This window comes from Coffea arabica, chromosome 3c (genome assembly GCF_036785885.1).
Source record: "Coffea arabica cultivar ET-39 chromosome 3c, Coffea Arabica ET-39 HiFi, whole genome shotgun sequence".
NCBI lineage: Eukaryota > Viridiplantae > Streptophyta > Magnoliopsida > Gentianales > Rubiaceae > Coffea > Coffea arabica.
In genome coordinates, this window is record NC_092314.1 from 41,361,010 (window position 1) to 41,373,409 (window position 12,400).

A 12,400-nucleotide genomic window follows, 5' to 3' on the forward strand; every position below is an offset into this window, starting at 1 on the left:
AAGAAAACCCCCAAATTAAAACCCTAGAACCAGAAATTCACACCACAAGCGGAAATTTTCCGCAAACTACCGCAATTCACGTATAAAGGTTCCATTTAATACCATTGTAAACCACTAATCCAAGTCCAATCCATGACTTTCATATAAACTCAGAAAAATCCCCAATAAATGAGAAAATGGTCCAACTTGACCTAAAATCATGAAATCAACCATAATATAGCATGGTTAACCTTTACAAACCCCTAATTAACCAATATTGGCACCAAAAGAGAATTTCCTTAACAACTCACCTTATGATTTCAACAAAGGTAGAAACATAGGGCTTCCCTTCCAAAAATAACTCCACCAAGACCTCTAGTCCACCCTACCTAGCACTTGTACGGAGTAAATCAAAATTCTATCGGTGAAATCTCAAGTTATAAGTGAAAATTGAAACTAGAAATTGAAGAGTTTTCTTTCTTCTCTCAAAGCCTCGGTTGAACATGAAGCAAAATGAAGATATTTTGGTAGCAAAACAGTATAAAAAGAGGAGAAAACAGGCGGTCAAAGTTGGTGGCCGCCTGTGCCACGTCACAATCCGGCCAGAATCTGGTATTCAAGGCAGTAGCTAAGCAAAATTTTTTTTTCAAAACCTCTCAACAATCCGGCCAATAACTGGCCGGATTTGGCCCTTTTCAATTTTCAGAAAATGTTTTCATTCCAAACGCGAATGTAACGCTCATCCGTTCTTCCAACAAGGATATATACATAGATACATATAACCTCACACAACTACACGTAATACACATAATCACATGTTCATATATACGCAATGAAACCCTCCTTAGAGATGGATAGTGAATGGTTTTCTTTCCAATTAAAAGGAAAAATGAAAATACACAAAATGCTGAGAAAATGTGAAACTTTTAGGGTTCTCACACTCTCCCTCCTTAAAGAAATTTCGTCCTCGAAATTTTCTATGAGCGGAATCTATCAAATCTCAAGTAACCAGTAGCCTGTACCTTCTACGTCCTCAGAAGAAACGAGACTCTTTATTCCAGTCCCTTCTCTAGTTGACGGTCCAGGGTCGGTCTGGGTTGGCTGCTGGGTTCCTTTCTTTTCGTGCAATGAACCCGGGCAATTAGCAATCCGATGCTCGGCGCTCCCACAGCGCAGACATCTCCTCCCCTTTCTCCAACAATCCACTTCAATATGATTGGATTTCCTACAATAACCACAAATTGTCACACCACCCGCTCCACGACCCTTCTTAGCAAATGGCCTACCTCGCTTATCCTGTTCCGGCCTTTGACTCTCAAGAGATGCGCTCATTTTCTTTGCATGGAAGGTCTTCACTTGTGGCCTTGCAATTTCTGTCCTTTGAGTTTTCTCTGGAACCCCCATAGAAGTAATGCTTTGCCATTGTTAAGGCCTCCTCGGAAATCCCTTCGTATTTCCTCTTTAGCTCTAAATTCTTGTGTAAGAGCTCAATTTTCTCTGAATACTTGTGCTTCCATCGCCCTTCCCAGTATTCGACTAGTTTCTTTTGGACTTCTATTTTATCTCGAAGAACCGCGATTTCCTTATACATATCAACCCAATGTGTCATTTCACAGAGTTGCTGGAACTTAGATGATAGCCTGTCGGGTAAAACAATGGATTATAATAAATTCCTAGATACAAGTAGCACTTTCGGTCCTCGTTTTCGTTCAGCTGTTGTTTTCCTTTCTTCTTTTGGCTCTTAGTCTCGCTTAATTCCACGACCACGACCATGCCCACAGCTACATCTTCCTTCCATATTATATTTATTTTTTTTCTCTCTCTTTTCTTTTCTTTTCCCCCCAAAAGGTATTTTAATGAACAAATGTAGTAAGGTGATAAAAGTAATCAAATTCTAGCATACCAAATATACAAATAAATATATACACACATAACACACCATATATCAAGAAGACAATTGGTCAAATACACACATACATATCAAATTAGACAGATAAGAATATGCACAAATACTCAAACAAAGGTCATGTCTTAATAATATAAGGGCAAATCAAAAGAAAAGGCGATATCGTCCCGGTCTCAGTTAAATAACCCCGTCCGGTCTCTCACGTCACTTATCATCCAAACTAGATGTCCATTGATCTCTTGTACTCATTCTAGCCAGACCAAGCCTGTTCATGTTCCCAAATGCAAGTCTCACATACTTAACATCGCTTCAACTCTGGAGTACACGGGTACGAGAATTCGAAATAAGATAATTCACCTCTCGAGCTGGCCAGTCCCAAGAGTAAACCATCTACAATCAGAATTCCTCCCAGACGTACCTATCTATGGTCCTCAGATACTACAAGGAAATTTAAGACCTATAACATTCACAGTTCAAAACTTATGCTCGAACGAGCACTTAATCCTTCATACCTATTCATCACTCAGTACAGGCTCACTCCGCGTAGAGACCACGCGAAGCAGGCTCTGATACCAACTGTGACAGCCCCACCTCCCCCTAAGGCGAACTAGAGGATTCGACGGACCGCCAGCCCAACTCTCGCCGGGACTCAGTCGATATTTTCAAGCAACCATCGAAATAACCATAAGAATAACACAATATCGATCTGATTTAAACAAAACTTATATACATAGCTATCTCAAAAGGAAGTACAACCGTCAAATATACAGAAGTTCTCAATTCACCATACAACCAGCCCGTGCCAAAACCAAGGGCTAGACCCAGCTAGTCTATACAAGCTCTCGTCCTTGCTCGCCTTCCCCTGTTAAGGAAAACAAAACTAAAGGGGAGAGCTAAAAGTTCAGTGAGGTTCCGAATACATAGGCAACAAGAAGTTCAATGCATTCATTACATATTACCAATAATTCAAAATACAAATGCAAAAGAAAGTGATAAATACATTCATTAAAAGGACACGGGCTCACAAGGAGCCATAAATTCGTTCGTTCGTTCGTTCTCCTGACATGTCCCCTTATTCCTCCATTCTTGAAAATGCATTTTATAATTAAAACTCTCGTTCGTTCTTTCATTTCATTCACCCCCTCCTGGACGTTGACTAGACTCCACCAACCTACAAGGTAATACTCGAGTATACCAAATTCACCCAGGGTCACCATATCGCCCGACCGAGTCCGCTTCTGGCTCGAGTCGATCGGTAACGAAAGGCAGGGCTCAATTCAGCCAAAAGGCTTACATCATGCGCAACTAACGTTTCAATCATTAAATCATGAAAAATTTCACATTTATTTAGGTCGAGTGCGATAAATTACACACTCGCCTAGAAAACTCGTTTTGAAAATCATTGAAAGCACTTAACACGTTATCAAACAATAGTACAAGTCATGAAGTCAAGAAGATATAGCAAACAAGGAACACTCACCTAGTTATGCAAAATAACGTCCAAAATGTCCTACCGGATATTACCCCCGGTCACCGAGAAATCCTAAGATTCAACGAGAAAGAATATTACAGTTCATCTAGCAAAACAAGTAAGTGAATTGAAGAAAATCCGACAAATAACAAGGAAAATGTATAAAGACGACTTCTAGTGAAAATAGGGTATTTGGTTCGGAGGACGGAAATAAGTAGGGTTTCATAAACCAAGTGCAAAACCAAACTCAAAAGGGTTATAAAATTTCCCTAACGGAAAAACACTTAAATCAAAGTTCAGTCGGAATTCAACTAGATAGGCTAAGAAATATTGTTTTCGGAAGCGTTTATGTGGTTAAAAATCAATAGACTATCTGCCTTGATAAAAATCATGAAAAGGTGGCAAAACTACCTCACTTTCACCCTTAAAACTTCACTTAAAAGTTATTCACTTGTGGGAGAGAACCCTAGGTCAACCTCTATATTTTGGTAAACAGTAAGTAAACGTTTGGAGTTTCAAACCAAAGAGGTATTAGGTTTTAGAATGGTAAAATGATCACTTTATTTGCCAAGCGGAAATATACAGGTTCAAATAGAAATTTAGCCCTCGGCCACCTTTTGAAAGAGCCGATAACATTTTCAATAAAATACGTCCTATTCGACACAAAATACATTGGCAAAAATCACTTTAACTCGCTCATATTACAAGAAGATAAATGGACGGCATGTCCCCATAAATTATGCATTTTCACCTTACAATCAAACCCCAACCTTACAGGCGTGCGCTGTGCAGCCGCTGCTGATGAGCGCCTGTGGACGCGCAGGCGCGATGGGCTCGCACCACTGGCGTGCAAAGAGCGGGCTTAGGTGGGCAGCTGCGCGCGAACTGCAGGATGGTGGAGGACGAAGTGGGGTTGGGGGGAGGGGGCGGCGAGGTACGGTGGCGATCTAGGAAAAAGAAGGGGAAGAAGAAAAAGAAAGAAAAAGAAAAGAAGGAAGAAAAAGAAAAAGTAGGGCTTCGGGTCCTTGAAAAAAACTATTTTTTTTAGTAAGGGCAATTTCATCTTTTCACCCTTTTTTTTTTGAAGATAAAACGACCAAGGGACCCCTGCATTAGGCGTGGGCACGCCTAATTGCTTACTAGTCTTCTGACCATCCGTCGAAAATTTTTGATCCTTAAGCGTGATCACCTGGCGTGGGCACGCCTAACTACCGTAGAGTCTTCTGACCGTTGACGCAATTTCCTTCCCTTAAGCGTGACCACCTGGCGTGAGCACGCCTAACTACTGTAGAGTCTTCTGACCGTCGCCTTCAAACTTCCTTCCTTAGGCGTGACTACTTGGCGTGGGCATGCCTAACTGCCATCTTCCTGTCACGAAACAACAAACTACTAAATGACACCAATACTTAACAAAAACTCCAAAAACATACGAAAACTAAAACAAATAGCCTTGGATTGCCTCCCAAGTAGCGTTTTTCTTTAACGTCTTTGGCTAGACGTGGTTGGAACCCGTCAAACAAGATAAATCAGATCCTTGAGGTGTATGACTTCAACTTTCTTAACAGAGAATCCTTCATAATAAGGCTTGAGACGATGGCCATTCACCACGAACTTTTTTTCCATCTTTAAATTCTGGATCTCCACTGCACCATAATGAAACATATTAGAAACAACAAATTGACCAATCCAACGAGAACGCAACTTACCGGGAAAGAGTTTAAGTCTCGAATGATACAAGATGACTTTTTCCCCCACTACAAACGCTTTTCTTGAGACTTGCTGATCATGGAAGATTTTGCTCTTGTCCTTGTAAATTGTGGCATTCTCGTGTGCCTCATTTCTAATTTCTTCCAATTCTTGTAGCTGCAATTTCCTCTTGACCCCCTCTTCTTCAAGGTTCAAGTTGCACTGCTTCATTACCTAGAACGCCTTGTGTTCGAACTCCACAGGAAGATGGCAAGCCTTACCGAAAACTAGTTTATACGGAAACATCCCAATCGGCATCTTATACGCGGTGCGGTACGCCAATAGTGCATCTTCTAATTCAAGCTCCAATCCTTTCTATCGGGGTGCACCATCTTCTCCAATATTGATTTGATCTCCCTGTTCGACACTTCGGCTTGACCATTTGTCTGCGAGTGATACAGTGCGGATACCTTGTGGAGTACGCCGTATTTTTGGAACAGGGCAATAATAGTCTTATTACAAAGTGTGTCCCCCTATCACTTACCATAACTCTCGGCATCCCAAAACGGACAAATACGTTAGACCTTAGAAACTCTGTAACTACTCTAGAATCGTTAGTACGGGTGGCTTTTGTTTCCACCCACGTGGAGACATAGTCAACAGCAAGTAAGATGTATAGGAAACTAAAAGACGAAGGAAAAGAGCCCATAAAATCTATCCCCCAAACATAAAAAATTTCAATAAAACAACATAGGGGTTTGAAGCATTTGGTCCCTACGGAAAATATTTCCCACCTTTGGACACTTATCACAAGATTTATAAAATAAATAGGAATCTTTAAAAATGGTGGGTCAATAAAAGCCACTTTCCAACACCTTACGAGCTGTTCACTTTGGTCCAAAATGCCCTCCACATGCAAACGAATGACAGAAATTTAAAATAGAGTGGAATTCACCTGCACTTACACACCTTCTTAGTACTTGATCCGAACATTGTCTCCAAAGGTAGGAGTCGTCCCAAATGTAGTGTTTGACATCACTCTTTATCTTGTCTCTCCTAATTTTTGGCCAACCGGCAGGCAATTGATTAGTCACTAAGAAATTTACTATATCAGCATACCAAGGTGCAGACGAATCAACGGTAAATAGTTGCTCCTCTGGAAATGTCTCTCTCAATGGTTGTTCTTCCTTATGTGCAAGCAAGCAGCTCAAATGATCTGCCACCAAGTTCTCTGCCCCACTTTTATCTTTAATCTCCAAGTTGAACTCTTGAAGGAGCAGGATCCATCTAATGAGCCTTGGTTTCGCATCCTTTTTTGTCATCAAGTACCTTAAGGCTGTATGATTAGAGAAAACCGTTACTTTTATACCCAATAAATAAGACCTAAACTTCTCTAATGCAAAAACAATAGTTAGTAATTCTTTCTCCGTTGTAGAGTAGTTAAGTTGAGCTCCGTTCAACGCCTTCGATGCATAGTAGATCACATGTGCTGTCATGCCAATTCTTTGCCCTAACACCGTTCCTACTGCGTAGTCACTCGCGTCACACATTATTTTGAATGGGAGGCTCCAGTCTGGAGGTTGAATAACGGGTAGTGAGGTTAACGATTTCTTTAATTTGTCAAATGCCATCTTGCACTCCTCGGTAAAGCCAAATGCTACATCCTTTTGCAACAGCTTGAACAGGGGCGCTCGAATTTTGAAAAAATCTTTGATGAATCTCCTGTAAAACCCTGCATGACCCAAAAAGGAACGCACTTTTCGTACACTTATGCGGTAAGGTAAAGCAGAAAAATATCGCCTTTTGTTTTATCTACCTCTATACCCATAGCCGACACTACATGTCCTAAAACAATACCATACTTCACCATGAAGTGACATTTTTTCCAATTAAGAACTAAATTTGTCTATATACACCGTTTCAAAATTAAAACTAAATTATCAAGGCATTCTTCAAAACTATCTCCATATACACTAAAATCGTGCATAAATACCTCGGTAATCTTTTCTACATATTCAGAGAAGATACTTACCATACACCTCTGAAAAGTTGGCGAAGTATTGCAGAGGTCAAAAGGCATCCTCCGGTAGGCAAACGTACCAAATGGGCAGGTGAATGCAATTTTCTCCTGATTCTCCGATGCTATTGCGATTTGAAAATATCCTGAAAAATCATCAAGAAAACAGTAATAGACACAACCAACCAATCTCTCTATCATCTGATCAATAAAAGGGAGAGAAAAGTGGTCCTTCTTCGTCACAGCATTCAGACGCCGGTAGTCAATGCACTGACGCCATCCTGTGGATTTTCTCATTAGGACCATCTCGCCCTCCTAGTTCTCTTCAACGGTTATCCCCTCCTTTTTCGGGATTACTTGAATTGGGCTCACTCAAAGACTGTCTGAGATGGCGAAAATAATTCCTACTTCCAGAAGTTTTAGTATCTCCTTTTTAACTACCTCCATCATTAGTGGGTTCAATTTTCGCTGCGCCTGTCTTACCGACTTTGCATCATCCTCAAACCGTATCCGGTGCATGCATAAGGATGGACTAATTCCTTTGATGTCTACTATGCTCCACCCAATCGGCTCCTTATGAGATTGAAGAAGACGAATCAGGTTGTCTTCTTGACTCGAAGACAGGTGTGTAGAAATTATCACCGGTAGTGTCTCCTTGTCCCCAAAAAATGCATACTTCAAGTGTTTTGGGAAGGGTTTAAACTCCAGCTCGGGTGCTTGCACAACAGAAGGCAACAATTTTGTCTGAATTTCAGGTACAAATACAGAAGGGATCTTATACCTTGAGAAATTGGTGGAAGTGAGTGTAGTGCTTCAACAGCCCGATGCAACTCATCACTTATTTCTACACTGAGAGTTGCTCCCAACTCAAGGTGCTTCACCAAAGCCACTTCCAATGCATCCTCCCCATCCAGTTTTAATGTTTCATGTACAAGGTGTACAATAACACTCAAAGTAAAAACAGAGTTAGATTCCTCTGGGTATTTCATCGCATCTACAATTTTTTTATCAAACTCCATTGATAAAGTACCCTCATTTACATCTATTTTTGTCCTATTAGTGCTTAAAATTGGTCTACCTAATAGAATAGGTGACGGATTTAATGACCTTTCATCCCCTATATCTAGGATATAAAAATCTGCTGAGAAGACTAATTCATTGACCTGTACCAAAATATTTTTAACTAACTCTTCTGGATAAGTATTGGTACGGTATGCAAGTTGGATTATATGCTTGTGCCTTTTAATGGGTCAAGATTAAGAGACGCATAAATAGTCTTAAGTATTACATTAATCGACGTCTCCAAATCCAACGTCACTTTTCTAATTGGGGTACTTCCTATTTTACATGGAATTATGAACATACCTAAGTCCCCACACTTTGGTGGGAGTTTTTTTTGGAATATAGTCGACACGTTTTCTTCCACCGCCACTCTTTCGTCACCCCTTAGGTTCCTTTTGTGGGTGTACAAGTTCTTAAAAAATTTAGCATACTTCGGTATCTGTTTGATTGCATTCAACAGGGGGATGTTAATCTCCACTTTCCGGAACACATCCAATAGCTCTTTCTTCTTCTCTACCTTTTTTGTCTTTTCCAACCTGCAAGGAAAAGGAGGTAAGTTAGATTTAATATGGGGTGAAGAAGTGAGTGTTACCTTAAGATTATCACGAATGCGTCCTTCCTCTTCAATCTCCTTTTCTATCTCCTCCACTTTTGCTTTTCGGATTTCCCACTTTAGGTCCCTCCACTTCCTTGCCACTCCTTAGTATCATGGCACTTACATTTTGGGATTTGCCTTGGGTTGCGATGACAATTTACCATAAACGTGGAACTCCAGGCGATTAATGGCAGTTGTTATTTGGTTCATTCGAGTCTCTATATCTTTCATGCCTGCTTTGGTGTCTTGCTGGAACTGAGTAGTGCTCATGGCCAAACTATTGACAATTTTCTCCAAAGAACTTCCCGAGTTTGAGGATGAAAATTGAGACCTTGGTTGCCATGGTTGCTGAAACCCTGGTGGACGATTTGGAAAAGAATTTTGTGGCCTATTCCTATAGGTGAAATTGGGATAGTCTCTCTAACCGGGATTGTACATGTTGGAGTACGGGTCATACTGCCTCCAGGGCGCGGGCACGCTTCTGGCCATGTTTACCTGTTCCGCCCTATCCTCTTGCAAAAAGGGACATGTATCCGTGCAGTGGTCCATGCTTGTACAGATTTCACATACCTTCGCTCGCGGCGTGTTCCCCATGGCTAATTGCCTAATAGCAGACGTCAATTCTGACAGTTGCTGCTGAATGGATGACGTCTCTACCTCATTAACCTTACGAGTCGGATTACTCTCACGGTAGCCAAACTGCTGAGAGTTCTCTGCCATGGCTCAATAAGCTCCCACGGTTCCTTCGGTGTATTATTTGCCAGTGCTTCTCCACTCGTAGCGTCAATGATCCTCCTGTCAGTTGACTGGAGCTCTTCATAGAAGTACTGGATCAACAGTTGCTCACTAATTTGATACTGCGGGTATCTAGTGTACAACTTGTTGAACCTTTCCCAATAGTCATACAAGAACTCCCTGGGATACTGTTTAATGCTGCATATCTCCTTCCCGGGATGCAGGGAAGAATTTTTTTAAAAATTTCTTTTTCAACCGTGCCCATGTGGTGATACTACCTGCGGGTAGGTAGTATAGCCAATCTGTAGCTGCATCTTTGAGTGAGAAAGTTAAGACTCTTAATCTAATTTGCTCCTCAGTGACATCAGGAGGTTTCATGTTAGAGAAAATCATTTCGAATTTCTTGACGTGTTTGTGAGGTTCTTCACCAGAGAGACCATGGAACGAGGGTAGGAGGTGAATCAACCCCGATTTCAACTCGAAAGAGATATTCTCAGCCAGAGTTGGGAACGTAATGCATAAGGGCTGGTGAGTCAATTCCGGGGTAGCCAGTTCCCTTAATGTTTGGGTGTTGACCATGTCAAATTCGTCTTCTACTGACTCGTTTGCAGTAGATAATTGCCCTTCTTTTCATCTCTTGGTCTTTTGTCTTCGTCTACGCGCTGTCTTCTTAACTTCAGGGTCGTATATCAATTTACCTATGCGAGAAGAACGGGGCATAAACTAACAAAAATACCAAGAAGAAACTGAATTAAAAAAGAAACAAATAATTCAAATGCCAGTCCCCCGCAACGGTGCCAAAAATTGACAAGTGTCGAACCTGTATAATAATAATAAATAAAACCTAACTACCACTTGAAGCAGTCAATAATCAATTCTAGTACTGGAGGAGGGACCCTAAATGCGCAATGGGTTACTTGATTCACCCTGTTTTCGAAGGGTATTAAAGCGATTTTATATGGATAAGGCACATACATTAAGTACCCCAATGGTCGTCAGATCATTAGATTCTAATAAGGATCCTTTTAGACCGCTAGAGGAAAATGAAGAGATAGTTGGTCCTGAAGTATCATATCTCAGTGCAATTGGTACACTAATGTATTTTGCTAATTATACAAGACCTAATATATCATCAACAGTGAATTTCTTAGCAAGATTTAGTTTCTCGCCCACAAGACGACATTGGAATGGTATTAAACATATATTTCGTTATCTTCAAGGAATAATTGATCTTGACTTATTTTATTCAAATAAATCTAAACCTGAATTGCTTGGTTATGCTGATGTTGGATATTTATCTGACCCGCATAAAGTAAGTGATAGGGCATTATTTGTTAGTAATTTTATTATTAATTTCCCCTTTTATCCCTGCCAAATATTGTGTTAATTGTTGATATCTACTTATATTTGGTATCTAGATTTAATTTCAGGGATGAAACAGAAATCTACCAAAAAGGAGGGACTTTATGGAGAAAATGGAGACTTCTAAGGGTTTCAACCCTTGAACCCTTTAATTGGTGGGGACCACAAGCTAGTGAAAGACATTTAGTCATTTGGGCTTCAAAGAAAGCAACGTAGAGAGACTTGGAACAAGAAATAATTTGGAGGTTTGGTCCACATGTGTGGGGACCACCTAGATAGCTTTTAGTCATCTTTCTTTTGTTGCTTTAAAAGGGACAACGTACAGAAGCAAAGTACCACCTTTTAGTTTTAGTTTTTAGTTTAGTTTTAGTTTTCTTTCTTTTGACTGGCCTCTGACACACGCCAGGTGTTCGATAATATTCCCCAACGGGAAAAACATCTTTTGTTCCTTGCTTTCTAGTAAAAACGCAATGCCTTTGCAATCCATTGATTCGTGTGGTGATTTAATTATGCGGCGTGGCTAAGCCTTCCATCTAGTCAAGGGTCAACTCGACGGCGCAGTCCCGAAAATCTGTGAGATCTAATTAGTTTTCACGTGTTCCTTTATTTATTAATATTTGCATGTTGTCTGCTTGAATTTTCATGGAATTATTTTATTAATTGGATGTCAAGGGCCCGATGTTCAATGTGATTTATTAATCTCGTGCCAATTTGATCAATTAAATCCGTAATTGTTTGATTGATTAATATTAGTGGCAACTGGTGTGTTTACACATTAGGGGAACGTGCAATCTAATTTAAATAACCCTCGTAGCGTGTTATTGATTAGGGCTAGGTTTTTCTGGTTATTAATGCAATTGAAAAATTAATTCCTATGGTCGTACCTAGGAGTACTTTTCTGGTTAGGGGTGATTAATGGTCGTATCTTGGTCATCTATAAATTAAGGGAAAATTGGTCATTAGAGTTCATCGATGGCTATAACTAGCCTATTAATAAATTAAGTGAACCTCTCTTGCATCAATGATCGGATAAATGGACTGTGCCTGAGTAGTTGCATCCTTGGCTAGAATTTATTTATTCTTGATTTAATTCCTACTATATTTGTGCTAGTTGATTATTCATTTTTTTTGTTAAATTGTTTAAGTGTTGCTAATTTCATTCCGGCGAAATCCCCCCTTACCAATTGGAATTTAAAGGAAGCAAATATCTCCAGTCCCTGAGGCGATGACCCTACTTGCCACTGTCTACTATTTAGTAATTTTTGTCAACTAATTAATTTTGGTATATCGGATTCAACAAATTTTTCGAGAACAGGATGAATCAAGTAACCCATTACACACCTAGAGTCCCTGCTCCAGTACCTAGGATTAATTATTGACTGCTTTTAGTGGTAGTTAGGTTCTATTTTTATTATTACACAGGTTCGACGCCCTGTCAATTTTTGGTACCGTTGCCGGGGACTGGCGTTATTAATTATTTCTTTTTAAATTCATTTTTTTTGTTCTGATTTTCTGATATTTTTTTTCTAGTGTATGCCTCGATCTTCTCGTACAGGTGATTTGATTTTTGATCCTGAAGTAGAGAAG

General features: G+C 40.1%; 1 protein-coding gene across 1 annotated transcript; it reads right to left on the reverse strand.

The window, feature by feature from the left end:
• Positions 1 to 4,868: 4,868 nt before the first annotated feature.
• LOC113735957 (uncharacterized) lies at positions 4,869 to 5,273 on the reverse strand. Its single transcript, XM_027262916.1, has 2 exons — positions 5,063 to 5,273; positions 4,869 to 4,999 (listed from the first exon to the last, which is right to left on the reverse strand). Exons 1-2 carry the CDS (start codon positions 5,271 to 5,273, stop codon positions 4,869 to 4,871), a joined length of 342 nt encoding a protein of 113 aa, XP_027118717.1.
• Positions 5,274 to 12,400: the final 7,127 nt, after the last annotated feature.

What these genes read in the sequence shown, in the direction of transcription:
- LOC113735957 (XM_027262916.1), bottom strand. Translation starts at nt 5,273, where the DNA reads ATGAAGCAGTGCAACTTGAACCTTGAAGAAGAGGGGGTCAAGAGGAAA. An exon ending in GAGACTTAAACTCTTTCCCG is followed by an intron (nt 5,000 to 5,062) that starts GTAAGTTGCGTT and finishes ATTATGGTGCAG; the next exon opens with TGGAGATCCAGAATTTAAAG.